The sequence below is a fragment of the Rattus norvegicus genome, chromosome 10 (genome assembly GCF_021556685.1).
Source record: "Rattus norvegicus strain SHRSP/BbbUtx chromosome 10, alternate assembly SHRSP_T2T, whole genome shotgun sequence".
NCBI classification, from domain to species: domain Eukaryota; kingdom Metazoa; phylum Chordata; class Mammalia; order Rodentia; family Muridae; genus Rattus; species Rattus norvegicus.
In genome coordinates this window covers 17,162,330-17,177,845 of record NC_141543.1, presented here as the reverse complement: position 1 = coordinate 17,177,845, position 15,516 = coordinate 17,162,330, and the positions used below count along the sequence as shown (strand labels likewise).

At 46.4% G+C, this 15,516-nt stretch overlaps 1 protein-coding gene across 6 annotated transcripts in view; it reads right to left on the bottom strand.

The window, feature by feature from the left end:
• The window catches only part of Adcy9 (adenylate cyclase 9), a 123,135-nt gene that overhangs the window by 37,983 nt on the left and 69,636 nt on the right, over nt 1-15,516 (bottom strand). For all 6 annotated transcript variants that reach the window (XM_087571385.1, XM_087571386.1, XM_087571389.1 and 3 more), the window contains 1 exon segment: nt 1,348-1,538. In XM_087571385.1, the coding sequence (XP_087427511.1) occupies nt 1,348-1,538 (191 nt within the window).

The following is a 15,516-nucleotide window of genomic DNA, read 5'->3' as shown; positions in this document are numbered from 1 at the left end:
TTTTGTTCTCTGAGAGCTCCAAAGGGCAGAGAACTATCAGAAGCATCTTGCTTTCTTTTTAAAAATGGAAACAGCAAATATTTAAACATGAGAATAAACAGAAGGGGCAAGGAAAGCACCATCAGTAAGATGCTCCAAGTGAACACTCAAGCGCCTGGGTTTGATTTCAGTTCCCCGTGAAGAGCCGGGGCTGTGACCTACACTTAAACTCTGAGTGCTGAGGGGGCTGACAGGACACTGGCCTACCAGTTAGCAGGGTCTAATTGGTGAGTCCCAGGTCCTGGTGAGAGGCTGTTTCTAAAGGAGGAGTTGGGGGAGGCGGGTAGGGGAGACATCAGAGGCTGACCTCTGGCCTCAATGAACACACACACACACACACACACACACACACACACACACACACACACAGAGCCAGAGACACAGAGCATGAATAAATAAAGTAAAAGTAACAAACAAAAGACAAAAGGCCCCAACTGGGAAACTAAACCCAATAGATATGGGAAACACAGTACACAATGAGGAAAACTTCTCAGACCCGAGGTTGAGTATGTTAGTCCCTCAGTAGTTTTTAATGACCTGTCGTCAGTCCAGACATAGGCACTTCTAGACTGTCACGGGAGATCTCTGTCGCACTAGCAAAACATCAGAATATTCTCACCAATACTGTTCTAATAGCACTAGATTGCAAGATTCACCCATACAACACAATTATATAATCACAAAATGACAGGGCAATGCGTGACTCTCTGCCAGTGTGAGGCCAGCCTGGTCTGCAGCTAGTTCCGGGATATCAAAGACTGCGCAAAGAAACCCCATCTCAAAACACCAACACCCAACCCAACAAAACAGAAAAGGTAATCATTTACTTGTGGATTTCAAAAAACAAAAGTATTTAAGGTGGTCTCCAAAATAAAACGGATTCTAGCTCTGCACACATGACGTAAGGGAGGTTTACTGGTGTCGTCGTTATCTTTGAGAAGCCCCCAAAGACACCACAGGCTAAAGAAAAAAAAAATTAACCAAGCTGAGAAATATCTTCAAGCAGAACAGAGAGAAAATGGAGGTGTGTAAAGTGTTAAAAAAAAAAAAAAGGCAAGGATATTAGAAATGTGCAAAGTAACTAACTTTATACTAGATTCTTTTTTTTTTTTTTTTTTTTTTTTTTTTGCTTCTTTTTTTCGGAGCTGGGGACCAATATACTAGATTCTTAAACCATAAAAACTAAATTGAAAGGCATCCTGAGTCGTGCGCCCTAGGGCATTGATTAGTTCATGTTTTCTACTGTAGGATTACTACAAAGTCGTAGAAGAGAGAAAGAGAGAGAGAGAGGAAAAAAAAAAAACTAACCTTAAGGTTATCAAAGGTTTTGACAGTCTGCGCCAAGTCACTGACACTCCCTGGCGATGCTGTCCCCTGTCCCCTAGGGCCTGAGGACACCCGTGAGTCGTCAATGACCTCAAAGCCAGAAAGCAGGGCCTCTGCACAGCTGCAGTGGGACTCCTTGGCTCTCTGACCCGATATCAGGTATGTCTTCAAACCTATGACGGATAAAAGTTACAATCAGCACAGAGGGAAAGTACGGTTGGCCCAAGTGCAGCTGGCTGGCTCCTGTTCTCTGTGGAAGGTGAAGCATGGTGCTGCGAACCGTGAGGGCCGAAGCTTACCTACCGCGCCTTCCCGTCTTCCCAGACAGAGGAGCCTCGGAGACCACTGCCTCCAAGATACACTGTTTATTTCCACAATGTTTGCCCGTGGCTGGCTGCACGGTTTACCTCTGGGAACTAAAATAATAAATGTTAACAGCTCTTCCACGGAGGCATCTCGCATCTGCTCTGTGGAGGAGGCAGAGCAGACTGACGGCCAGTTCCCCAGTCTGCTCGGTTTGGTTCTGACCTGCGAATGCCCATCTCTGACCATTAATAGTAAGGAGTCATCAACTCGAGGGTGACCGTGACACCAGGCAGGGTTCTTCATCCAGGAAACTGTCCAACTGCACTGCAGGAGAAAATGTAGCTTCTCCTGGAGGAGGTGGCACCCAGACTAGAGAAAGGGCTGAGCAGGCGCACCTTAAGAGCCCCGAGCCTGAGCATGGCCTCTTGGTCCCAGGCCGAGCACACCCTCAGAAGCACCCTGTGGCGGCAGCCTGTCTCTGCTGTCAAGGCTCCCTGGGGTCGGCTGTTGCCAATATCATCAGGCACTCCTCCACTCTACATTTACTAAGAGGAATGCAGGGGGGACAGGAGGGCACATGAACAAACCATGGTTGGAACCTGTGTGGAATCTATCACTTGAAGAGGGAGCCCAGATGATGGATGGATGGGTGTGACAGAGGTTTTGTCACCAGCGTGCAGGGTAAGTATATACCGGGTAACCAAAGAGTGTGAACATGTCCTCTCCAATGCGGAAAGGCCGCTACCAACAGGATTAAGAGGCAGGCCTACCAGTGGCAGATAGGTCACAAGGAGCTTCCCCCTTGTGGATGACTGAGGTTCTTATAAAGGCTTTATGTGGTACTGGAATAGCTTTTCCTTCAGCCCTGTGACAACAGTGCCTCAGAAGGATACAGCCCTCACCAGGCAACCAAATCAGCACTAATGCCTTGATCTGAGACTTAAAAACATTCAGAGCTCTGAGACATAACTTTTTTTAAAGGATTTATTTATTTATTTATTTATTTATTTATTTATTTATTTATTTATTTATTATATATGAGTACACTGTAGCTGTCTTCAGACACACCAGAAGAAGGTATCGGATCCCATTACAGATGGTTGTGAGCCACCATGTAGTTGCTGGGATTTGAACTCAAGACCTCTGGAAGAGCAGTCAGTGCTCTTAACCACTGAGCCATCTCTCCAGTCCGACATAACTTTTATAAATTACCTAGTCTGTGGTATTCTGTTATGACAGAACCATCAGACTAGGACAGAAAACTTCATCCAATAGCATGTCCTCCAAGTGAGGTCGGCCCAGGCACCCATCCCCAGACAGTGGTATTTCATAGTCTAAGGGGACCCCACCAATAAAAGAGCCTCTGGTAGGTGTAGTCAACAGATGATGCTAAACTTAGTATGGCTGGTTGGGACTCTCTCTCTCTCTCTCTCTCTCTCTCTCTCTCTCTGTGTGTGTGTGTGTGTAGTGTGTATGTGTGTGTGTCATTTGTTCCTGAGATGGACACACAAGCCTCCATACTGCCAGCTGTAGTTCAGATAACAAGCGAAGGCACACAGGCTGGCTAGCACTGTGAATATAGCTTGCGTTGTTTCTAATGGAGAGTCTGTATTAACCCTCTGGTGGTTCCCCTTACAGCTTCTCTTGATGCAGTCAACATTGTCTCTGGCTTTCTGCATGTCCTAGTTTGTTTTCTATTGCTGTGATACCAGAATCGGTTTAAGGAGGAACGGTTTTATTCCGGCTTGCAGGGGACAGTCCTCCATTACAATAACCAGGGCTCAAGGCAGACACCTGGACGCAGGAACTGAAGCAGGCCGTGGAGAGATGCTGCTACTGGCTTGCTTTCCACGGCTTCTCTGCTTTGTTTTGTTGTTGTGTTTTCTGTATATAACCCAGGGTCACTTGCCCTGCCCACAGTGAGCTGGCCCTTCTGTCACTTCAATCATTAGTCAGGAAAACAGCCCATACCTTTGCCCACAGGTCAGTCTGATGGAGGCAATTCTTAGCTGAGGTTCCCTCTTCCCAAGCGACTCCAGTGTGTGTCAAGTTGACAACAATATAGTCAGCACGTGGAGGTTTAGGCAAATGTGTCATGGCTAATCTCTTTGTGTATCGTGTGTGTGTGTGTGTGTGTGTGTGTGTTTGTGTGTGTATGTGTGTTTGTGTGTGTATGTGTGTTTGTGTGTGTATATGTGTGTGTGTGAGTGTGTGTGTATGTGTGTTTGTATGTGTGTATGTGTGTTTGTGTGTGTATGTATGTGTGTATGTGTTTGTGTGTGTGTATGTGTGTGTATGTGTGTTTGTGTGTGTATGTGTGTTTGTGTGTGTGTATGTGTGTGTATGTGTGTTTGTGTGTGTATGTGTGTTTGTGTGTGTATGTGTGTTTGTGTGTGTGTATGTGTGTGTGTGTGTATGTGTGTTTGTGTGTGTGTGTGTGTGTGTGTGTAGCCAGGAGAGCAGCTCTCCTGCAGTGCACTCATCTACAGATGTCACCAGAGTCTGCATCATGGATGGCACAGGGAGGCAGGGAAAAAGAGTAAGGGGCCAGTGCAAAAGGCTGAGCGGGTGGTGGTGACAGGAGGCCAATACAGGATCAGGGTGTGTTCTCTGAAGAGGAGCCCTCAGCGTGAGGCTTGGGGTCCATTACCTCTTAAGTGTATGGAATACTTCATCTTGCTTGCTCATCTGTCACCCACGAGACTGGGGTGACATTCCAAGAGTCCGCGTAGACGGCACGGTATGCCTGACAATGGTGGCTGCTATGGTCAATGTGCTTGATGTGCTCATCCCCAAGAGCCCTTTACACAGGAAAGCAGGCACAGAACTGCTCCAGTCTGCTCTGCACTTGGGTCCCCCTCAGGGAGCTCAGAATGACCAACTTGGAGAGACAATACTGCTCTTGCACAAACTTCAAACCTACAAGGCATCTCTAGCAAGGAGGTCTGACAGAGAAGTACCTTTTTGTTTAGGCTTTAGCATGGAGAGCTAAATTTAAAGTAAATCCTGCTGCCCACACTAAAGGGACGTCGGCACGAAACAGAAAGGCAGGTTCAGCGTCCAGTGAGATCCACGGTGACAAAAGAGGCTCTGGGCTTGAGCCTGTGGAAGTCGTGGGCCTGAGTGTTAAGACTTGTGGGTAACCACCCTCACAGACCCTGGCTTCCGACGCAACTCGAAGAGCTCATCTGGGTTCAAAGGCCAAAACCAGGCAGACAAAGCATTTATCTTGTTAAATGTGCACACATGGGAGAATAATTAGTATTATTTCCTGAGAGCTTTCTTGGTAATTCATTTTTTGTTTTTTTTACCTCACAACACTCCTATCTTTTATCAGCTTCAGTTTACAAGGGCTGCGGGGGGGGGGGGGGGTGCTTCCTCGTAATGTGTTCCCACCTAGTGAAAGAATTCATATGCAAGGCTTCTCACGGTTCTCCTCCTTGAATATTTCCCTCCCTCCCTTCCACACTGGAGACTGTGCCCTGACCCAGTGCATGGTAGGCAGGTTCTGTTAGGACACTTTAACACATATATACAATGTATTTTGGTCATATTTACCACCATTTCCCTCTCTTGTTAAGCTCCTATTCATGCTCATTATTCCCTGTATCTCTTATTTTATTCTATAGGATTTTTGGTAACCCGATGAGTTTAATTAGGGTTGCTCACAAGACCACAAGTGAGGAGTTATTTATGGAAGCTTGGTGACTTACCGATGCCTGCACGCACACAGGAGGCTTCTCTTACTAAGTTGCTTGGGCTGGACTCAGTCTCACTTGGTAGCCCAGGCTGGCCTTATTCAATCCTCTCGCCTTGGCCTCCTAAGTAGCTAGGATTCTAGACCCAGCTTTCCTTGGGCGTGTGTTATGTGCAGTCCAAACACAGAGAGGCTAAAAGAGGACACTGGGAATCCTGCTCTCTCTCTCCCCATCTATTCCATCAAGACCAGGTCTACCATTGACACTGGATCTAAGGCAATCCTACCTGCACCCACCCCACTCAGGCTCTGCCCCCAACCTCACAGCACTGGGGTTACAGCCACACACGGCTTATTATGTGGGTGCTAGGGGTCTGAACTCCAATTCCCATGGCTTTACAGTAGCTCTCTTGCCCACTGAGCATCTCTCCATCCCTAGTGTTCTTTAGTTTATCCGTCTCACCTGTGGATTCTTCATCTACGAAATCAACTGCAGCTCAAAAATATTTTTTTCAGAAAATTATATCCAGGGGGCCTGAAGAGATGGCTCAGTGGATAAAATGCCTCATTAGGACTGGAGTTCAGATGCCCAAAACCTATGTAAAAGTGAGGGAGATGTGAGCAGCTACCTATAATTCTGGCACTTGGGAGGCAGAGATGGGATCCCCAGAACAAGTCTGGCTAACTAGTCCAGCTGATTGATGGCTTGGGTTTAAATGCCTCAATAAGTAAAGTGGGAGGGCTATGGAAGGAGACACCTTGCATCAACTTCAGGCCTTCCCATGCATACACACACATGTACTCACACACGGGAGCACATGCACACATGCAAACATGTATGTATACACGTGCATATCACATATGCATACATGTAAAACAAAAAAAGTATCTGAGTTGACATATACAGACATTTTCCTTGTCTATTTGTGTATCAAACATTGACATAGCGTTTACACTGTACTGGGTGTTCTGGGTAATCTAGAGACAATCTAAAGTAAACAGAACAATTTAAATAGAGTATACGAAAATATGACATTTTTTTTTTTTTCCGAGCTGGGGACCGAACCCAGGGCCTTGCGCTTGCTAGGCAAGCGCTCTACCACTGAGCTAAATCCCCAACCCCGAAAATATGACATTTTACAGAAGGGACATGAACATTCTCATATTTTGGTGTCCACAGGGAATCCTTAAACCAATCCCCCAATGATACCAGGGGACGACTGTGTATCACCAATTCTTTGAGGACAAAACCCCTGTCCTGTACACACTGATGATCAGTTTTAGTGACTGAGGAAATGACCAAGCTCAGCTTAGAGAAGAGTGGTTATAGAGTCTTCCGTCGTGTCCTCTTCAGTGGGGTGCTTGCTTGGGAGTGAGAACTCCTTAGTCACCAAGAATCTAAGGACTTGGTGGTCAGTGCTCCAGAAAGAGAAGACATTTAAAAAAGGCCGAGAAAAAGTGCCTAAGATTGACTTGGGGGTTAAAAGACCAACATAACAACTGCCTAAAAGCTGAGCTCACTAATGATTTAAACAATAACACAAGAGAGGCACCGAGCTTAGGCTGCCTCAGAGCACCCTAAAATGTCTCTTCCCTTTGTCCTGTGGATTGGAAATGACCAAGAAAATAAAAATTATTTTTAAGCTAAAGTTCAATCGGTCAATAAGGAAAACAAGAATTAAAAGTACTCTTAACACATCAAATCACCAAGACCTGGAAAACACTTTAGCTCTTTAATGTTTCTGCTTAAGAGAAGAAGATTGCTTAAAAGTATTTCATTTTTTAATAATAAAAAATTCTATATCGATCAAATTCTTCTACACCTATGTAAAACAAATGGCTGAGGGGACTGACTGCTTGGCTCACCGCTTGATGATAATCACAGGTTTCACCAAACAGTGTGTGTATACTTGTGAGAGTTTATCTGTGAAAAGAAATTAAATCCAAATGACCGTCAACCCCCAGCTATGGTGGTCTTCACCAGGCTGCAGGAGCAGCGACTCTGGAAGAGCGCACTGCGTACACTCACAGCAGCCTGCTGGTCCCAGCCCAGCAAACCCAATCCACACTGAGTCCTCGGTGAGCATCAGGACCTGGGCTGAGGACTAAAACACAGAAACTGTTGCAGCTATGGAAACCGCGTCAAACGAAAATGCTGACCTTAGTCCCCTCGTCTTTAAAACGAAAATGCTACGACATGGTAGTGATGGCACTTCATAGGGCTGCTGTGGGCACTCCATGACAGCTGAGGACTGACTGAGGAAAACTAAGGACACGAAGGACTAAACAGGAGAGCGGCAACTGGTGTGAAGGGAAGGACAGGAAACTAGAGAGTAACGCAATCCCCAACAAGAGGGGATCCGTGGGTCCCAGGCTCCTGCTGACTCTGTGCTCAGGAGTCACGAAAGCTTTTAAAGTGAGTGGGTAACGGAAGAGAAGTGGCGGTCCAGGGTAACTACTGTGGAAAGCAGAGACCCCAGGGCTTAAAGGGCCAGACAATGTTGCTAGTCAATCTGCTTAGGCGCAACACCAGGAGCTGGGAGAAACAGACAACTACGGTGTCTCAGAGGAGGCAAGCCTCCCTGTGCATCAGCAAAGGTATCTGAGCCTGTTTCAGTTCCCAGGGATTTAAGTATGGACAGACACGTGGAAAATTGATTCCAGAAAGAATAGAAATTAAGATTGGAGAAGCGGGTGTGGCTCAGTGGTAGGATATTTGCCCTTCCTGCACAAGGCTCTTTTCCAGACCACGCTGCAAATTAATAAGTAAATCTGAGAAGATGTAACAGGGGAATAACCAAATAGAAAAGTATCTTGAAAAAAGAAAAGAAACCACAGGTTCCTCAGTGGGGGGAAAAATAGAAAGCGAGTTTCAAAAGGTCACTTGCAAATGGTTCCATTTCAGTGCAATGTCCCCGAAATGGGGAACTGGAGGAGACAGAAAGCGGCCTGATGTTGGCTGAGGGCCTGAGGGGATGATAGGCTGTTCAGGAAAGACATAGGCATCTTGACAATGAGCTAAACAAGCAGTGAGGGGAAACAGAGGCCCAGCCTGAGCACTGTGGAGGACTAGGAGACACCAGAGCTTAAAAGACCAGAAGCCGCTACAGCCCAAGCCTGCCCAGGACACGTGGCAACAGATAGAGGTTTCCTCTGCAGCATGATGGACCGACCTGTCAAATACAGTTGTGGTAATGGTTACACAACTCTTAAATACACTAGAAATCACGGAGTTGCAGACTGTAGAGAATCACTCCTCAATAAATCAAAAATGTTTTAAGAACAAAAGAGAAATAAAACTAAGTGAACCCCGACAGGATGCGGGAGGAAATAAAACCAGGAAGAAATATGCATTAAGCATGCAAAACAAAGCCAAGGGGTCAAATAAAGGGGGGGTAAACCTGTCTCTTAAAAGGAACTTAGAAATAGATAATGTGGTAGAGCTACAGTAGAGAACATGTAAATAAGAAATAGTGCTAAATAACCTTGAAGAGCTGAAAATTCTACATGGCAAGAATTCAAAAGTCTGTGAGAGATTACACTCACAAAACAAAACTTGACCTTCACAAGATAGCTCGAAGAATCACCAGATCTGTAATTCTCATATTTGCAGTGTAGCCAGAAAGGTTGCGCCAACACCCAGCTGGGGTGTTAGCCTGCTAACACAGCTCGTCCACAGCATGTGGTGTACCACGCAGTCTCACAGTGCTCCCAACATGTGGCCACAAAGGCGGGAGGCTGGCTCTTCCTCTCCCGGGCATGTGTTCCTGGGCAGGGGCATTTCTGCTGACTCATGGTTTGTGGCACCTGCATCCACACCTCTGAGAAGCATCTTCAGCTGGGAAGGATGGTGCACAGGCCAACAGACCATGGGTGCCAACCTAGTCTCTACCTTCAGGTTATGTAGAGGGATGACAGGATTCTTAAGAACTTGATTAACCTTTAAACAGTCGCACAAGGCTTCAGCATTGGTTGCTTTGTAGAATGTCTATTTGAGTTTCTGGCTTTCTTCTAACTCACACTCCAGTTAGAGGGACAGGCCTGATGCAAATTTCCCACAATTTCCCACTTTAAAAACCATCAGGATCTATATCCCTGCCTCTCTGTCTCTGCCTCCCTGCACCTCCCCTGCTCCCGTGTGTATGTGTGTGTGTGTGTGTGTGTGTGTGGTGTGTGTGTGTGTGTGTGTGTGTGTGTGTGGTGTGTGTGTGTGTGTGGTGTATGTATGTGTGTGTGTGGTGTGTGGTGTGTGTGTGTGTGTGTGTGTGTCTGTGTGTGTGTGTGTGCTGGATATTTTGTCTGCAAGCGTGCACAGACCAGACAAAGACCGAATCCCCCAGGACTGGAGTTATAGATAGTAGTGAACCATTTTGTAAGTGCTGGGAACTGAGCCCAGGTCTTCTGGAAGAGCAGCCAGTGCTCTTAACCACAGAGCCAGCTCTCCAGTCTGTTGCTCTTTCTTTCGATGAACATTCTGTGTGAGGGCTGCTCCAGTGTCTGAAGCAGTTTTACGGGGCACATGGCAGAGACAAGTCCCCAACCCTCTGCTTGTTGTTTGAGTTCTGTGGACTAGACTGACCCAGACTATAGCCGAGCTCTATTTCTGGCCCTCGTTATACTGTTTTTGACAATGTCTCACTAAGTTGCCCAGGCTGGATTTGAACTCACTTTGTAGTTGAGGCCTTGAAGTGGCACTCTTCCTGCCGTGCCTACCAAGTAGCAGGGATCACAGCTACCGGCCGTGTTCTAAACCCTGTTCCTTGTAAGCATCTCCACAGCCTCCGATTTCATCTGTGCAGGAGCACCAGTCTTTTGTTTTCTCCTTTCAGGGGAATCAGAACTGTCTGTGTGACCGATTGTTTGGTATCCAAACCTCCAAGACGCTGCTTGTGCACATGTGACTCTGATCCTCTGGTCCGAGGGAAGGTCAGGGAGTGGGGGACTCCGGTGTAGTAGGACTGTCATGGGTGCCTTGAGAAAAATCACAGCTGTGCTGCAGAGTCACATACAAAATGAAAGCAAAAGCAAGGGGGTGTGTGCCTTTCTAGAGGAGGGCCGTGTGGCAGGGCACCTGACACAGACACAGCTCATGGAAAACACCAACAGGGACAGAGCTCACTTACGAGAAGGGGCTGGAGGAACCCTCGGAGGCTCCCTGGCCACAGGATGGTTACTGAACTTCACTGTAGGCCCTGGGGGGAACAGTTGTTGTGAGAGGAGGAAATGGGCAACAGTCCATGAAAGAAGGTTCCAGAAGAGGAGAGGTGCTCACCCCTGAGATGACACAGTACCCAGAGAAGTTAGTGCCACAGGAAAGCAGAATCTAGTTAAAACTACCGCTTGGCTTCGTTAAAGCAAACCATAGTGTATACCAGCACGTAGCAGGGTCCCGGATGACAGGAAAGGTTTGCTTTCTATATTATTACGTATTTTCATCTGTACTGTGCTTTCAAAGAGCATCAACTCCATGTGGTGGCTTACATCTGCAAACCCAGCACCCCAGACTTAAAGATGGGAAGTTGAAGGTCACCCTTTTCTGTGGTGTGAAGTTTGAGACCCGCCTGGCCTACACGAGACTGTCTCCAAAGAAAGGGAGGGGGAAGAGGGCAGAGGAAGGGAGGAGAAGGGAGGAGAAGGGAGGAGCCTGCCAATCCTACCGAGTTCCAGGCCAGCACAACAGAAAACCTGGAGGGGGAGAGGGGGAAGAGGAAGGTGAAAATCGGAATTTGTTTCAGAATATTTTAGACAAAGAAAATGAGTCAGGAAAAATGTGCTGAAAAGTTGTGATCCGACTTACCTCAGATAGAGAAGCCATCACACTGATCTAGCCCCATGCTCCCCAGGCTCTTAAACAACGTGTAGCACTAATGTACCCGTTAAAGCAGGTGGTGAGGTGACTCAGTACTCAGAACCAGAGTCCGCCCAGGAATCACAGGAGGAGAGAAATTAGTCTCAAGAGGTGTCCTCCGACCTCTATGTGGCTGCACACACACACACACACACACACACACACACACACACACACACACGCATGCATGGATGCATGGACTACTACTAATTCATATGGATGGTATCACTTTACGAGTACTCTTTCTAGAAGCTGCTGTCTTTGTGGAGCGTTCTCTCTGTGAGACTTGCTCATCTTGATATATGAGATTTGTGTTCACTAATTTTCAATATTGTGAGGTTTCCCACTGAATAATGTTCTACAATTTGAAAAAAAAGAAAAGCAGCATTAGCCCAACACCAACTCCGAACCCCCGAGTCCTGGTGAAAGTAAGAGAGATGCCAAGCATGAAGGTGCCCACCTGTAATCCTAGCATGTGGGAGTTGAGGCGGGGGGATTCATGAGACCATCTTAAACACAATATATGATAATAGGATTAAAATACGCAAAAGACCACTGTGAGCCATACCTGGGATACACAGTTTCAGGTCAGCACAATGTAAGACCTGGAAGAGGATTCAGGCAGAGAGAGCTTGTGCTCACGCCTGCTGGCTGTCAGTTGAGGCTAATGTGCCTACATCTGCCATCAATAAGAGACGAGAAACAGCCACAGAAACACCCCCATCACCAAAGGTCAGAAGTAAGTCTCTGCCAGGTTACTGCTGATAAAAGGGTCCCAACACATCAGCAGAGATAAGTTCTAGATCCAGAGGAGGACCTTCTATAGGGTCCCAGAAGTGAAGCGGGCTTCTCTTCAAGGTCCCAAGCTTGTTGCAAGGAGCAGATGATGCATGGGGAGGCCATGGGCTGGAAGGAGCAGACTCCTGCTGTTGTCCAGTTCAGGGGTCTCTAGCCATATGCAAATGAGGCATCAAACAAGACAAGTAAGATCAAGAATTTGGATTTGTTGTTGTTGTTTAATGCATTAAAGTTTACGTAGCTATATAGGGCTGTCAGCTACCATAATGGACAGCAAGGCTCCACGCTCACCCTTATGGCCAGGATTGAATGAACTGAAGACCGCCACTCTTCCCCTTACTAAACAGCCGCCAGGTAGTTAAAGACAAAAAAACACAGAATGGGTACAGAAGAAGTGTACCTCGATATGAAACCGTTGAAAATATAAATTCTTGTTATGGATAGCGCTCAGGGGCTAATACTACAAGGTGGAAATTTCCCTGTATAGCCACTTCAGAAGCACACAGCAGATTCATGCAGAATGGCAGATGTCCTAAGAAACAGAATTGCTGGTAACACTGGAATATCTTCAGGAAAACTTAAATGAGATGAAAATTTGGTTTTAAAAATGTAATTCAGGGGCTGGAGAGATGGCTCGGAGGTTAAGAGCACTGGCTGTTCCTCAAGAGGGGCCCAGTTTAGTTCCCAGTACCCACATGATGGCTTGTAACTGGTTATGGCTCCAGTTCCAGGGGATCTGACATCCTTCTCTGACCTTCCTGAATACCTGGCACACGTGTAATATGTAGACAGACATGTAGGCAGAAGATCTATTTGCAAAAGCAAACAGATCCAAAAGATTTTTAACACAATTCAAAATCTGTATCTATTTAGCTCGAACTTGACACGATATCCTCAAAGATGCTTTTGGTGTGAATATTTGTGAACCAGGCCATACGTTCCTCTTTGTTGCACACTCTAAATTTTACTATTTGATTCCTAAAAATAGATGGGGACACAAACACCTGAGCTCACTGACCTTTCACACCCATTACAAGTGACACAGGTATTTCAACACACCACTGCACAAATGACCGTGCTGGGGGCTTGAATGTTTAACTGGGCACATGGCCACAATGCTAATAGGATTGAGCCCAGAGAACACGTTCCAGGGAAGGTTTTACTCCACTGTCCCTATTGAGGACTTACTGGAGGCGAATTTAGAAAGCAGACAGAATCCAACTTGGGTCACCTCAATTCCTCTTGAACGTCAATGTCTCCAAGGTTACCCTACCGTTTCTCCCTCCTATTGTATGGCTGTCCAGGAACAGCCACCAGGACTGTGAGCACAGTGTAATCCCATGGTGCACTACCAAGTCAACTGAGCACAAAGACCAGCCTCCCGCTCAATGGCTTCTGTGGTCTACCGAGCTGGCATGGCCCCTGTAGGCTCATGTATTTGAATGTCTGGTGCCCAGTTGGTGGAACTTTTTGGCAAGGTGGTGTTGCCTTACTAGAGAAGGTGTGTCTCTTCTCTCTCTCACTTCTTCCTTCCCTCCTTCCCTCTCTGCCTTCTGGTTGCATCTCCAGATGTGAGCTCTCAGCTACTGTTTCAGCACTGTGCCTGCCTGCTTGCCTAGTGCATGTTATCCATCATGACAGTTGCAGACACAGTCTAACGCTGTGCCAATAAACTCTTTCTTCTCCAAGTTACCTTGGTCATGGTGTCTCTTCACAGCAAGAGAAAAGTAATTAAGAGCATAGCTACTCAACAGAAATGTGGCTGACAATATCTGGGTCCCTGGTTGCAAATCAGAAGTCCCTCTATTACAACATCTGGTCTGTTTCTACAAGGCCTTGCATGAAGGGACCTCCAGAAAGAAGAGCTAGCATAAGGTTCTCCCCTTTTGGGGGCTCATCATAAGATCTCTGTGAGGTTCTTTGGAATATTTTAAATCCCCTTGAGCAGCCATAGTAACACATTCTGGAAGCAAGGCCAAGCCACAGGTCCTCGACTCTAGCAGACCCAGTGACTCCTTTTCATTAAACATTTATTATCTTTACCACACACTTAAACTGTAATGCCTTCTTTCCAAAGTGGAAATAAAATCCAATTTATAGACAACATAATATTTAATCATCGAGACCATCAAAAACATTTCTAGCAAATTTCCAAAATACCTCCTCTGCATAGCCTTTAATCAGCTTCCCTTAGATAGGGCAGTGAGTGTTCAGCAGGGGAAGTGACCTTAATAGTAGTTGAAATCTGGGAATAGTGGTGCACACATGTACGTTCTAGCACTTGGGGGGTAGAGGAAAGAGGATATGGAGGTCAAAGCTAGCCACAACTTCTTGGCAAGCTCCAGGTCCCCCAGAATTATAATAAGAAAACCCTGTCCTACAGAAACAAAATAAGAGAGAGAGAGAGAGAGAATGAATCCCACAATTCTATACATGTATAAAAGTGTGTGTAAAAGAATATATGTCCATGTGCATGTATATGTAAATATACACACATATAGAGACTATTTAAAAATGCAGACCATCTTTTAAAAGGGAATATTAACTCTAATCATTCATTATTTCAATAAATAAAATACTCTTAGAACCTATCGATAATGTGGTTCTACCCGAAGGAAGGTGCTAATGTGGCTAGGCCACCAAAATCACAGACGTCCATCCTCCTGCCACAGAGTGGAGCATAAATGGGCCTGAGGAAGTGAGAGACTCAGCAGTGATGAGGGAGGTGGGTCTGGCAATGGGTCTGAGGAGCAACAAGTGGCACGGGTATAAGCAGAAACAGAGCGTTCAAAGGCAGCCAAGAGGGTGGAGAAAATCAGGATGGGAATGCTAGGTCAAGTGCTGCTAGAAAGAATGAGGCCATCCGAAAAGGGACTCTGGACAACCTGAAAGTCTGTCGGGGGCCTCGCTGGGGAGAGACCTCGAGGCAGGAAAGGACACAGATTGGTAGTGCAGGCTAGCCCTGTCGAAGGGAGGTGTGCAGAGTCAGTGCAGCCATGAAGTACGGCGGCAGGATGGAGTGCCATGGCAGCTTGGGAGGATGGATGTGGTGAGAAGGCTCAAGGGAAGAGGGGACTACAGATGTAAGGAGACATCTAAGAGTAATGTCAAATAGAAGAAAGAAAGAACCTGACATTCTGATGAAGACTCGGCGGGCAGCAGCAGGATTACATAAACCCCACGAAAAGGAAAGAAGAAAGAAAAACTCAGGAGTGGGCCTTAGGAAGAGGGCGGGTTTTGCTTGGTAGAGCGTGACAAGAAATTCCTACTACTGAAATATGGTTAGAGCATTGATTGGCTCTAACTAAACCAGAACTATGTCGTGGAGATTCAGTTTGCATTTCTGAATGATCGATACAAGATATCCCAAGGTTCCCACTGGAATAAAGGCTCTCAGGGGGAAGAATTCTAGAATCTTCCAGAGGAACATGCTGCCAGCAAACGACATTGGGAAGTAGCTCTTTCTAAACTGCCAGCGAAGAAACAGAAAGGCATATGAAAA